Below are 13,582 nucleotides of genomic sequence, written 5' to 3' on the forward strand. Positions count from 1 at the left end.
AGTCTTGCAATCCATGATTGCAAAAAAGTTTATGGTCATAACGAGTCGGAAAATTAAAGACGTGATTTAACTGATTCCCCGGGCTGAATAGAGAAGATGGAGGAGACATGCAGTCCTGTATCGTCGCCACCTTGATCGCTTTACCTCTTCATGCATGTCGGCGACTAGTCTACCTGGTCCGCGGCTACATGTTAGGGTTTGATCTGAGGGACGGACGACGAACAAGATGCAGATGAAGTCGGCGAATAAGATATGTGCTTTTTATTTTCATCGTACGAGGGAGTTGTTTTCAAGAGGTTTCCTGTTCATTGCTCATTTTTTGTCTGCATCATCGGATCTTTATTATGTAGATAGGCCTACACAGGTCTGTGGTTAAAAATGCAGAGAAATTAGGGCTGACACAATTCAAGAACTTCTACCTGTTTAATCGATGTACACATAGGCTTCTCGTCTGTTAAGGATAATAATAAAAACACCTACAAATGAGGGTAGATGCTCCCACTATACAGTTCGCATGTTGGATTGGATATATATTCCACAATTACAAAGTGTACAACCGCTCATACCGCCCCGCAAAGGGATGACGGTGCGCTCTAAGCCACCGGTAGTATTACATTTAGAATAAGTCAAGCGATAGTACTCCATAGGTAATATTTAAATATAGACGACATATACAATCTGTCGAGTATTGCCCTGCTTGGCCGTTATACCAGCCATCCGCAAAAGTTATTCCTGTAAAATATCGGTATAATCAAATACAACCAACTCCTTTTGACTCCTCGTCTCATATGGTAGATTTTTGGCCTAAAATCAACAAGAACCTAGTTAATTAATAGGCCCAATTACTGAGATGACGTTGCGTTGGGAATGGCCTTGGGGTGACTTCGGGATGGCCCCGGGGATGCATGAGATCTGACTAAGGCTGCCGATAATAACAAAGTAGCATCTTCTGCTCTGAACAACGTCCCCTTTCTTCGCCTAGTTGCGCGATTTCAATCATGTATATCCTCGAGGTAAGTTGATTTGATTGAGATATTATTATGTCTGCATGATGAATATGCTTTCCACCGTGGATACGTCGCTAATGACCGTCCCCCTCTAGCAATTGGCGCGCTTGCTCGACCGCCCGTTCTTCCCATGGAAGAACGTGCTTGTGGGCTTTTCACTGGGCCAGTTCGTCCTTGAAGGTTTCCTCTCGCTTCGACAGTACAAGTTTTTGCAACGGACAAAACCTCCCCAGGTTCTCGCAGGGGAGGTTACCCAGAAGGTCTTTGACCAGAGTCAGGTATGAACCCGACGAGGGAGCATTTAACCATATACAGAGGCTCATTGGAATATCACTACAGGCATACGGTCGCGCAAAGGCCAAGTTCAGCTTCGTCTCCGGTCTTTACGGTCAAATCCAAAACCTTGCATTCATCTACGGCGATGTCCTTCCCAAGATCTGGGGCCTCAGCGGTCTGTTGCTGGCTCGGTACCTCCCTGATCGGTTCCAAGGCGAAATTTGTCAAACATTGGTATTCTTCTTCGGTTTCAACATTATAAGCACTATCCTCTCGCTGCCCATCTCGTACTACAACACGTTTGTGCTTGAGGAGAAGTTCGGTTTCAACAAACAGACGGTCAAGCTTTGGGTTACGGATATGCTCAAGGGTCAGATGCTTGGAATTGTTTTGGGAGCTCCCATTATCAGTGCCATTCTTAAGATTGTTCAGAAGTTTGACAGCTCATTCTACTACTACCTCTGGCTCTTCGGTGTCTTCCTCCAGGTCTTCGCCATTACTATCTACCCCATTGCAATTCTGCCTCTGTTCAACAAGCTCTCGCCTCTTCAACCCGGTGAACTCAAGACTGGTGTTGAGAACCTGGCCAAGAGACTCAACTTCCCTCTCTCCGAGCTCCATGTCATTGACGGCAGCAAGCGCAGTGCCCACAGCAATGCCTACTTCTACGGTCTGCCATGGAAGAAGCACATTGTCATCTACGATACTCTGATTGAAAAGACCGAGCCTGAAGAGGTTGTTGCTGTGCTGGGCCACGAGCTTGGCCACTGGAGTCTCAGCCACACCACCAAGCTGTTCGGCATTGCCCAGGTACAAATTTGCTTAGTTGCCCTTCTGACAAACCATCACTAACTGTGCAATTTAGGCCCACATGTTCTACATCTTCGCTCTCTTCTCTGTCTTTGTCAACAACAAGTCACTGTACCAGTCCTTTGGATTCGTTAAGGAACAGCCTATCATGATTGGTTTCCTGCTCTTCTCCGATGCCCTGGCTCCTATGGATGCTGTTGTCAAACTTCTCATGAACATCCTCAGCCGGAAGTTCGAATTTGAGGCCGGTATGTTCTGTTCCATCTATTACATATACCCTCAGCTTTACTAACAAAACCCCACAGATACATTTGCCCAGAACCTTGGTTACTCCGACAAGCTCGCTTCCTCGCTCCTGAAGCTCCAGATTCAGAACCTGAGCACCATGGACGCTGATCCGATTTATGCTAGCTACCACTACTCCCACCCCATCCTTACTGAGCGTCTCGCTGCGCTTGGCTGGAAGGGCGGCAAGGTCACCAGCAACAAGGAGGAAGACAGTGAAAAGCCCGTCAAGGCCGCGGACCGCGAGCTGTAAACGGGATGCGTGTCATGCTGGCGATTTTCATATCATATGGCTATGGTCTTTTTTGTGCTAGTGACATATTGGAGTGCCAATCTCGAGAAGCAAAAGCGAGGCTTGGAAATGTTCCATTATGTATTGATTGGATTGTAGCAATCCGTCTAAACTCTAAATGACACTTTTTGTCCAGACATGAAATGCGAGCAGTACTTTTTTGTACGTCCAAAACCCAACCCAGCCCAGAGTAATCGAGAAATAGAACAAATGAAAGACAAAAGACTCCGACCCAATGCAGCAACGCCTACAACTAAATATATAATATACTCACAACACTCAATCGGATTCCTCGGCCTCAGCCTTCGCCTTCGCCTTACCCTTCTTCTCCGCCAACCGCCTCTCCTTCTTCTTGCGCTTGCGCTCCTCCTTATCAATACCGGCCTCCTGAGTCGCGAAAGCCTCAGCCTCCATGCCGTAATCAGCGTCATTCATGGTAAGATCATTGCTATCGTCCAGCTGATCGTGCTTGTTGGTCTGCACAATACCCGCAGCAACATCCAAATAGTCTTCTCCGGGGTTCTGCTTCGCGACTGTCAGATCGCGGCCGAGGAGTTCGCCAGCAAGACCCGCTTGCACGCGCTTTAGGTTGTGCAGGATCAGATTCGGTGCTGCGGCAGTCGTCCGTGAGACGGGGCCGTGCTCACTGATGCTGGCGTTGGGTTGCAACGATGGGTCTGTCGCAGCGCGGTCCAGGTAGGCGGCTAGGAATTCATGCGCAGCAGACTGGCTGATAGTATGTGTGCTTTGCACTGTGACTGGGGGGAGGGCCTGGGGACCTTGGGTTGCCATTTTGATGAAATTGGTATTCGCCGGGTTGAGGGGCGGGCGGTGGTGGTGGAGGTTGTGGAGTGATTTGGACCGGTGGTGCAATTGAGGGAGCTGAGGATAGGATTTCTCTTGAGTTCAGTGTGACTTGCGAGCAGGACAGAGAGTTGCACAAGCGATGTTGAGTATTTCGCACCTCGAGATCAAAAAAGTTCGGTGACGCTAGTCCCGATCGGGTATGTCTTCTTAACGGGATGCGCTGCAACTATAGTTTGATATTTATTGACAGCTAAACAAACCTAGTATAGTAGTATAGGATATAAGCAGGAATTACACTTATAATCACCTCATTTCCCTCCTCTATATATCCCAAGCCATTACCGTACATTATTGTAGACATACATCTCTAGGCGGGTCCGTGCTGGCGGCTCCGCGCTTAATTTTCTGTCTTCCGACGCCGCGTCTTGTCCACTAGGCCTCACTCGATCTCCAGCCCCAGAAAGCTCTCCCATCCGCCTCAATTGCCCTCCAAACAAAGCCAGGGCCCTCGAAATGTTCTGCCTCCGCGCCAGGGCTGTGCCCTCAACCTTCCGGGCCACCACATCGGCCATGCGAACCCCGATGAGCAGGTACGCAAAGCCCCCAAACCAGCCAATTCCAGCCTCGAAACCACCTAGGTAGCTAACGGCTCTACTCCATCTGACAACAGATTCGCCCAAATCCCGCAAAAACCCAGCACACCCTCCACAATGCTCTCATCCCGATCTTTCTCCTCCCTCCTCTCCACGCCAACCCGCTTCCAACCCTCGCGAACGCTCGGCGCCCGCCTCTCCTCGCCAACCACAACCTCAACCGCCTCCGCTTTCTCACCTCTGTCATCCCTCCTATCCCAGAAAGCACCATCGCAGTCCCGCTCGTTCTCCGCAAGTGCCTCCTTAGGCGTGCGCCGTGTGACGTTCCGCCCGTCACGACGGGTTCAAAAGCGCCGCCATGGATATCTAGCGCGCAAGAAGGACAGGAATGGGCGCAAGACTCTTATTCGGAGGACTCTTAAGGGCCGAAAGGAGTTGAGTTGGTAATCCTATTCGTTTCAGGTGTGACCTTTGAATTGTTTGGGGGTTGGCGTGGAAGATGGTGGGATTTATACCACAATGGACTGGTGTGGGTTAGATTGATTAGAACCCATACAGTCTCACAGTGATGGTGGTAAGAAATTAGGGGGAAATCACCGATTTATTCATTCTTGAAACTATTATAGTCCTCAAGACTGGTTTCGGGTTCAGGCAAGACGGTTGCTGGCGGGTCTTGTTTGGCGTGTACCATATTTACCTTTCCTGAGGATGTGTGTGACTACATTTATAGTGCGAATTTTTCAGCTTTGTTTGTTTCAGTCGAGAGTTCGGTGTTTATACTGGGTTGCAGCATGTTTGCAACAAGTAAAAGAGTAGATTAATCACGGTCTAGGTCATGTAGAGTCTCTCGACACCACAATTCCGTCTATGTGATCCTCCCCGCTACCCATGTAGAGATCGTTCATCAAACATATCACTCGTCGTCGCTTCCATCATCGCTATCCTCCGATCCGGTCTCGGAGTCCTCGTCATCATCTTCGTCATCTTCATCATCGTCCTCGTCTTCTTCCTCATCGCCAACCTTCAAACCATAGTCGTCCTCGAATTCCTTAAGAGGCTGAACTGTAGGAGTGAAGCCGGAAGTTTCGAAGCCCTGCTTAATAGTCTGTTCGCAATCAAAAGTTAGCAATTCATATCTTCAAAGAAAAGTCTGGGGAATAACTCACCTCTTCCAACACAGTCGCACAGGTGACAACCAAGTTTGCGGTCTTCGGATCAAACAACGGCAAAATGATATCACGCAGAGCTCCCTTGATCTGGTCGGTGGTGATTGTGCGCACACTCTTGAGCATCTTCTCCTTATAGTCGCTAGGCAAATTGCGAATGACCTGGCGGATAAAACTGCCCTGGGCAGCACTGGCGGCAGTCATCTGCTCATTGGCATAGTTGACCACGATGCTGCTGATAGCACCCTCCATCATCAAAGGATCAAAAGGCGTAGCACCGGACAGATAGTTCTCAACAATCTGTTTGCTAGAATCGAATGCCTTGTGTGCGTTCGGGGATCGGTACACATCGAAGTTGACAAAGCCCGTGTCGATGTTGTAACTGAAATTAGTGCCGTACGCCAGACCAGTGCCGCGGACTGCAACCCAGAGGGGACCCTCGACTGCGTTCATATATGAAATCGCGACCAGTAGTGCGGGCAGATCCGGGGAATCATACGATTCCAGACCACGGGCGGTGGCATAGGCAAAAGACGAGTCGACAGTCGGCATGGGGACAATGTAAGACTTGCCGCCAATGTTCTTGCCGGCATCGCTCAGCCGGGATCGCCGGTTAGTGATCGGCTGCAAATCAGTGCTGCTGCCCATGGTATCGGCGAAGGGCTTCCAGGCGGAGACGGGGTTCTGGAGTTTCTCGAGATCGGCAATGACAATGATACGCACGTTGTTGGGCTTGAAGAGCGTTTTGCGGATCTCCTCCATGCGGCTCACGATTTCTTCGGGCTTCTCAGCGAGCAGACGCTTGACACGCTTGAGGTAGCGAGCCTTCACCAAGGTGGAACGGGAACGGGTGATCGACTCCTGTGCGTAGTGAACCATCACGTGTGCAGCGGCAAGCATGTCTTCACCACTGCGCTTGGAGTCGGGCACATCGGCCAAGAGACGAGAGTTGATAGCGCGGAGTCTCTCGACATCGAAGACGGAGTTCCAACACAGCTCCTGCAGCCAGGCGACGGCGTTCTCATACTTCTCCAGCTCGACTTGGAAGGAGACACGGAGCATCTCTGAGTTTCCAAGGTCACGAGCAGTCTCCATCGAGTATCCAACGGTGTCTCTCTCTAATTCAACTACAACCTGTTCAAAGTCAATTGTCTTGCCATCGCGCTGCACCGGAATGTTAAAGAACGCTTCGGTGTAGATGGACAGCAATGGACGCAACTGAACGGGCACGGAATCAGCTGAGATGAGAACTGAGAGCTGGACAAAGCTACTAGGGATGTGCTCGAAGTGGATGAAGAGGGACTGGTCAGACTTGTCGGCATCAACAAGCGTTTGGATCTTGTTGTCGGGACGTCCAGCCTTCAGGGCAGCACCCGAACGAGCCGTACTGGTCTCCATAAAGTGGATTGACTCAGTTCCGGGAATAGCGAAATTTTCCAGCAATTCCTGCGGAATCTCCTTATCATTCTCTGCCTTGGCCTTTTCGAGTTTGTCGGCAAGCTCCTTCAGGCCCTTCTCGCCAAGACGCTCCTTCTGAGCAGCGACCCGGTCCTCCTCGTCCTTTTTCAGCGTGGCGGACATCTTCTGGGATGGGACACCCAAGATAGTGACATGGGCCGCATCCGAGATCCATTTCTTGATGAAAGTGCGCCACTGGTCCTCGGACCAGGTCTCAAGGACATCATATTCCTTCAGAGTTGCGACATCCATCAAAGTCGAGCCATCGCGCTTTCCGAATAGGAAATCAGAGATAACGTACTCTGCGAACGAAGAAGCAGAAGACTCAGTCGAGAACTTCCAGGTTCGGCGCTGTCGGGCGATACACTCTTTCAAATACTTCAAATCCAGTTCCTTGGCCATCGCATCTTGGAGGATCTCAAAGAATCTCTTCTCCACACTTTCCAGCTTCTCTGTTTCCACGCTGGTCAATGTGAAACGAACCTCCATGCTAGGGTGGTCCTCAGTTGCATAGTAAATGGCACTGGCGAGCTGTTCTTTTTCAACAAGGATGTTCTCTAGCAGGGCTGCAGATGAACCGGCCAGGTACAAAAGCGATACATTGAGAGCTCCGGCTATGATATTATAAGTATTATCTCAAATGTCTGGGGGAAGGTTGAATCTCACATAAGATGGTATCAGTGCAGTCGGGTCCCATGAATCGAATTTCGATTTCACCAAATGATTCATCCTCCTCGGGGAACTCAACCTTCTGAACAGTGGACTTCTCTAAGTAGGGAGCCTGCTTAGAATCCACCCAGGGTCTCTTGAATGGTGCATCTGGGCTAGGAATGACATCCAAGATAGTGTCTTCAAACTTATCCAAGATATCCAGCATGTTTTCCTTGTTGACCTCTCCAGTGAGGATCAGGCACAGGTTCTTGGGCTGATACATCTCACGGTGGAACTCACGAATTCGTTCCGCAGACAAGACACGAAGCTGTTCCATCATACCTCCTGTCTCATAGCGGAAGCCAACACCAGGCGGGTATGTCAATCGCCGGGCTGCCAGGTCAATCAGCTCAGCAGCATTGTTCTGTACACCCTGCATCTCGGAATACACGACACCGGCATCATTTCCAGAGCCATCGACGTGGTGAACTTCAGTATAGCAGCCTTCGTCAGTCAGAGTAGGAGCAATCACATGCTCCAGATAGACTGGCAGGATACGAGCAAAGCCTTCCCAGCCTGCCGTATCCAGCGTGTAGGCAGTGTGATCAGTTGCCGTCCAGGCATTGGTGCTGGAGTACACACGGGTAGCCAGCTTGTCCAGGAAGCCCTTGTAGCGGTAATTGCGGGAACCCATGAAGCACAAGTGCTCCAGAGTATGAGGAGCACCCGAGTCATCGTGGATTTCAGTAGCAAGTACAAAATAACCGTTCACTTTAGGACCTGGCTGGTCGATAACGACCACTCTCATGCCGGTGCGCTGTGATTCATACTGAGTGAACTCGCTCGGCGAATAATCAGGCTTGAACTGCTGGAGCAGTTTGAAGTGACTGTTCTGCACCGAGGGCGACATATTGATCAATGGGGCAGACCCAGTGAAGATATTTCGCCGTAAGCTTGACAGTCTAGTTATTTGAGTTAGCAACTCGTGTCCTTTAGCTAGGAATTTGGTACAACGAGTACATAAATATGTTCACGATGAGGAATAGTCTGATAACAAGTACAAAAGTCGGATGAGAAAAGTATATTCACCCCGAGCTGGGTTCCAATAGGATAGGGACAAAAGCAACAAGCAGATCCTTTCCAAATTATGTCCTTTCAGGACAAACCAAGCAGGCCTGCAACATATTGCCAAGGATAAGGGACATAGGTGGGGTGGCGAGCAAAAAATTTGGGGATAGAAGGTTGATACACTTGACCGTTCGATAGGCAATAAGGAGTAAGAACGGAATTCACATTGACTTACAGAAAACAGGTACTTCTCCGGCTCAGGGGGAGAATTCGAGACACGGTGAGTCTGAGATGTCTTTAAAAGTGTGTTGGACCGGGAGTTTCCAAAGGTTGGGGGAGAACCTCCCGTTTTCCTTACAAAGCGGGCGACTGAAAGAATTGATATAACAAAGAGAGAAATATTAGATTTCGAATTATTTGCAACCAGTCAAATTCAAAAGATATAAAGTATTTAATTTTCTAATGAATTTAGACCTCTAGAGCGAAAGCATACAGCATACACCACGTGGGGGCGGTGACGCCCAAGGTCACGGGTTGTTGATAGCTTGACTCTCTACGTGTCCCATCTATTTCAGAAGCTCCGAGGCTCGTGTCCCCCGATAGCTTGAACTTCATTTCAAAAGAAGTTTGCGTCATGCCAGGAAATACCGAGGAGCTGTGCCAGGCGGTGCTAGACTTCGTCACCGAGGGCACGTATCCCGAGGAGAGTGTAGTTGCTGGTAAGTTCCCGGCAGCTGCTCTTGCCAGGGAACTCGAGCTTATATCGAAGGCACGTGAGCAGGTAGAGGTATGGGGTCTCCAATGTCCATCCACGCATGTCGGTGATTACTGATCGGCGCTGCTTTACTTGTTTAGAATGAGATTAGCTACTTGAGTCGCGAGAACACCTTCGATGCCGATGACTGGATTATCCAAGCGAAACAACTTCATGCCGACATAGAACGCTCAAGATTGACTGCGCGAGAAATAGTCGCTCAACATGAGCATACCGAACCCCTGCAGGCGAAGGTGGAAGATGCGAGGGCAAAAGTCGCTTTGGTTGAGACGGAGATTGCCTTCAACCAGGCCGTAGCGGGGACCCTGGAGGAGGTGCACCGTCTGTGCCAGCAGCTGGAAACTGGACGAGCTGCCCTCAGAAATGGCCAGATCACCACCGCCATTGAGCAATTGGAGTCTACCGATGCAGCTGTTGGAAAGGATGCCTTCTTTACCAATACAAATGTGATGGGCATACTCTCTGACGAGGTGTCGCTGTTGCGATCTGAGATTGTCGAGGCGCTTCGTTCGCGCTGGGCTGATCAATTGAAAGTTGACCGACAAAAAGGCGAATTCTATGTCTGCGGCACAGATGCAGGTGCAGATTCTCTTGAGAGCACCATCACGTCGCTGGCCCGACTTGATATACTCGCATCTGCTAATGAGAAGCTACAAAAGGATCTCTTTTCTGTGATCATAAATCCGATCTTGCTACCTCGCCCTGATGGAACTAGCCATGGTGTGGTGGTGACGGAGACCAGCATTCGCATTGAGCCTGAGGCGTCAAAAACAACCGCGATGGAGACCTTGGATCGTCTTTCCAGCGTTCTGCGCTACTTGAGAGAAAACCTACCGCCATCGGTGTCTGCAAATTTCTCAGAATCATTCATTGTGACTATTTCCTCAAAGGCGATATCCGGGTGGTTGTCATCTGCTATTCCCACCAATCTAGGTGGCCTCGCCGAGTTTGAGAACATTCTGAACCATGTTTTACAGTTCGCTAAGAAGATAGACTCTTGGGGTTGGACTGGCCAAGAAGAACTCGTCTCGTGGGCCAACCAAGCTCCACGCCTGTGGTTGACTCGGCGTAGAGTCGACTCGCTCGATAGCGTTCGCAAAGTCCTTGCCGCTAGCCAGGGAACAACGAAACAGGTCGAAAGGATTGAAAAGGAAAAGGTTTCTCGGGCTGAGGGTGCTATATTGGAGAGTGCTGGCAATGATGACTGGGATGCGGACTGGGATGACGATAAAGAAGATGAGCCTAAGAAAGCAGAAACGGCAAAGCCTGAGGAAGATGAGGAAGACGTTAGTGCGTGGGGCCTTGATGAGGAGGAGACTGAGGAGACTCCCGACACCGCAAAACTACATGCAGCTGCTTCTACTGAAGATGATGACCCCGATGATGCTTGGGGCTGGGGCGATGAGGATGAAGATGACCAAGAAGTCGATAATAAGCCTTTGCAACCCAAGAACGCAGTAGCGGCGAAACCAACCGACAAGAAGGACGTAACTGGATCTATATCACCAAAGGAGGTCACGCTAAAGGAAGTCTTCACAATCACCGATATTCCTGAGTCTGTTCTAGGGGTGGTGCGGCAGCAAATCACCGATTCAAAGGATATTTCGCAGCCTGCGTAAGTCATGCCATCCTACTCATGTCTGCTTTTTTTGGGGGGTGTATCAAACTGACAAGAGCTCAGCTATTCCAATTCCAGTGTCGCTTCTTCTGGTGCTGGTCTTCTTGCACTGCCAACCTTGATCCTGGCCATGTTCAAAGCTACATCGTCCACATTCTACTCGCTGAAGCTTAATTCAGGGCAGATGTACCTCTATAATGATAGCCTGTACCTTGCCGATGAAATCCGGAAACTCGTCGAGGAACATGAACTGCCCAGACTTCAGCCCGACGTTGAAGCTTTGGAGAAATTTGGCAAACTTGCGTATAGCAAAGAAATGCAGACACAGCGCACGATCGTCATGGATCTGCTTGACGGTGCCCAAGGATTTGGACAATGCTCTGAGCAGCCATTCCAAACAGACTGCGAGACTTCTGTTAGCGCAACTGTCGACAGAATTCGCGATGTTTACAAGGAATGGCAACCTATACTGTCTCATTCTGCGCTGCTCCAATCAATTGGATCTCTCTTGTCTACTGTGATCAACAAGGTGGTTATCGACATCGAAGATCTGGGTGATATCTCGGAGGATCAGTCAAGGCAACTGGTCTCCTTCTGTAACCAACTCTCAAAATTGGAGGACCTCTTCATGCATGAGACAGATGGTGATGCCGAGGCATTGCCCGTCACTGCTATCTATGTTCCGAGTTGGCTCCGGTTCCAATACATGATCAATATTCTGGAGAGCTCCCTTGCCGATATCAAATTCCTTTGGCTCGAAGGAGAGTTGGGCTTGGAGTTCTCAGCTGACGAGGTGATTGACTTGATTGAGGCCCTGTTTGCAGAGTCTGATTACCGGCGACGTGCTATTTCGGAGATTCGAAGAGCACCCAGAGGATAAATCACACCTACGCAATAGAAATACTATATATTCCTCAGATATCTTAAAGCTGTAGTGTATTGAAATCAAACTACATGTATGTACATAGACTGAGTGGAGCCATCTCCGCGCTCTGCGCAAGTGTGCCGCACGGGTCACCGTATTTTTTCCTCACCCGCCGAAAATGCGACAGCCACCAAAAAAGATTCCATTTACAACATCAACAGCAATTTGAACGATTTTACAATGAGTGAAGATTTGATCACTGCTGATGCAGCAGAGTCTGCGCAGATACAAGTTCGAGTGCAGCTTATCAGCCAGCAGGAGGATATTGCTCTGCCTGAAAGCACCGGCCCAATCCTCGTTCCTACTGGTAAGACCCATTGCTGATCAAAAATTATAAACAGCAGCATTAAGTACTAACTCTTCCTTCAAAAAGGCCTTCGACGATATGCGCTGTCGACACTGGTGAACAACCTTCTCTCAAGTGAAAAGCCCATCCCATTCGAGTTTTTGATCAATGGAACTTTTTTGCGGACCTCGATTGATGAATATTTGGTCGACAATGGTATCTCTGCTGAGACGACCCTCGAGATTGAATATGTCCGAGCTTTGATCCCTCCCCTGCACATCGCCTCGTTCCAGCACGATGATTGGGTTAGCGCGACAGACGTCCTTTCCACGACCTCGCCTGCTGCATCTTGGGCCTCAGGTGCGACTTTCACCAAGGGCCAAGAAAGAATCTTATCAGGAAGCTACGACGGTCTGCTTCGGATCTGGAATATGTCGTCTGAGACTATCGCGACCTCTCCTGCCGCCGCCGATGGTGGCCATACCGCCTCTATCAGAGCCGCCAAGTTCGTTTCTCCCAACCAGATTGCATCGGCAGGTCTTGATCGCACGGTCCGATTGTGGAAATATACCGAGGGTGAAGGTGGTTTCACTGGAAAAATTTCTCCTCAACTGGAGTTGTACGGCCACAAGGCTGGAATCGAGTCACTAGCAGTTCATGCCAAGTCCAACCGTCTGTTGACTGGTTCGGCAGACAACACCGTTGGTTTCTGGTCAACCAAAAAGGCTGATGCCCCGGCAGCACCTGAGAACCTGCTTCCTTCCAGCAATGCTCGGAACACGAAGCGCCGCAAATTGAACACGTCCGTCAGCACACCACAGCGTGGTCCTCTGACCCTTCTATCAGCTCACACGGCACCTGTTTCTGCAGCTATTTTCGACGGAAAAGATGCTACCGTTGGTTACTCGGCTTCATGGGATCACTCCCTGCGGACCTGGGATTTGGTCACCGGTTCTCTGGTTGATACTCGCACCACATCACACTCGCTCCTCTCGCTCGAGCACCTCCCTGAACTCAGCCTCTTGGCTGCCGGTACTGCCGCCCGCCATATCACTCTGATTGACCCCCGTGCATCTGCCACGACTGTGGCTGCTATGACTCTCCGAGGCCACACCAACGCTGTCGTGAGCTTGGCCCGTGACCCCCACAGTACATACGGTCTCATTAGCGGTAGCCACGATGGCACGTGCAGAATTTGGGATATTCGGTCTACCAAGACTGACAAGGAAGGTGTTGTTGGTGAGAGCGTTTACTCGATTACCCGGAAGAGCCTTGAGGAGGAGGGTAAGTCGGATAGCAAGCGTGTTGGCGGTGAAGGTGTCAAGGTGTTCAGCGTGTGCTGGGACAAGACGGTGGGCATTGTTAGCGCGGGTGAGGATAAGCGGATCCAAATCAACCGCGGCGAAGGCGTACTGTCTTCGGAGGCATGATTGCACGCACATATGGGCCTGGCGTTTAACACTTGGTTGAGGGTAAAAGTTTAGATTTACATATATTTTTTCCACCTTACTTTTCCACCTTCGCGTATATCTTTAGCTCCCAATTGAATACATATCAAAATCGCA

General features: G+C 49.9%; 5 protein-coding genes across 5 annotated transcripts; 3 read left to right on the forward strand and 2 right to left on the reverse strand.

Annotated features, from left to right (window-relative positions):
* Positions 1–998: 998 nt before the first annotated feature.
* Positions 999–2,631, forward strand: N7479_003521 (zinc metalloprotease; the record flags this gene model as incomplete). Its single annotated transcript, XM_057251218.1, has 5 exons — positions 999–1,013; positions 1,103–1,285; positions 1,347–2,093; positions 2,149–2,341; positions 2,399–2,631. The coding sequence occupies 5 exons, from the start codon at positions 999–1,001 to the stop codon at positions 2,629–2,631; spliced, it is 1,371 nt and encodes a 456-aa protein (XP_057110543.1).
* Positions 2,632–2,949: 318 nt separating this feature from the next.
* On the reverse strand, positions 2,950–3,462 carry N7479_003522 (uncharacterized protein; the record flags this gene model as incomplete). The annotated part of the gene is made up of 1 exon (XM_057251219.1): positions 2,950–3,462. One exon carries the CDS (start codon positions 3,460–3,462, stop codon positions 2,950–2,952), a length of 513 nt encoding a protein of 170 aa, XP_057110544.1.
* Positions 3,463–3,990: 528 nt separating this feature from the next.
* On the forward strand, positions 3,991–4,517 carry N7479_003523 (mitochondrial 54S ribosomal protein bL34m; the record flags this gene model as incomplete). The annotated part of the gene is made up of 2 exons (XM_057251220.1): positions 3,991–4,067; positions 4,148–4,517. The coding sequence occupies 2 exons, from the start codon at positions 3,991–3,993 to the stop codon at positions 4,515–4,517; spliced, it is 447 nt and encodes a 148-aa protein (XP_057110545.1).
* A 466-nt stretch (positions 4,518–4,983) lies between these two features.
* N7479_003524 (putative zinc metalloprotease) lies at positions 4,984–8,255 on the reverse strand (the record flags this gene model as incomplete). Its single annotated transcript, XM_057251221.1, has 3 exons — positions 4,984–5,175; positions 5,237–7,308; positions 7,361–8,255. 3 exons carry the CDS (start codon positions 8,253–8,255, stop codon positions 4,984–4,986), a joined length of 3,159 nt encoding a protein of 1,052 aa, XP_057110546.1.
* A 792-nt stretch (positions 8,256–9,047) lies between these two features.
* N7479_003525 (uncharacterized protein) lies at positions 9,048–13,447 on the forward strand (the record flags this gene model as incomplete). Its single annotated transcript, XM_057251222.1, has 5 exons — positions 9,048–9,200; positions 9,269–10,803; positions 10,885–11,631; positions 11,893–12,038; positions 12,105–13,447. The coding sequence occupies 5 exons, from the start codon at positions 9,048–9,050 to the stop codon at positions 13,445–13,447; spliced, it is 3,924 nt and encodes a 1,307-aa protein (XP_057110547.1).
* Between the last annotated feature and the right edge of the window lie 135 nt (positions 13,448–13,582).

Source organism: Penicillium vulpinum (assembly GCF_028829585.1).
Source record: "Penicillium vulpinum strain IBT 29486 chromosome Unknown utg000002l_segment0_segment0, whole genome shotgun sequence".
Taxonomy (NCBI): Eukaryota; Fungi; Ascomycota; class Eurotiomycetes; order Eurotiales; family Aspergillaceae; genus Penicillium; species Penicillium vulpinum.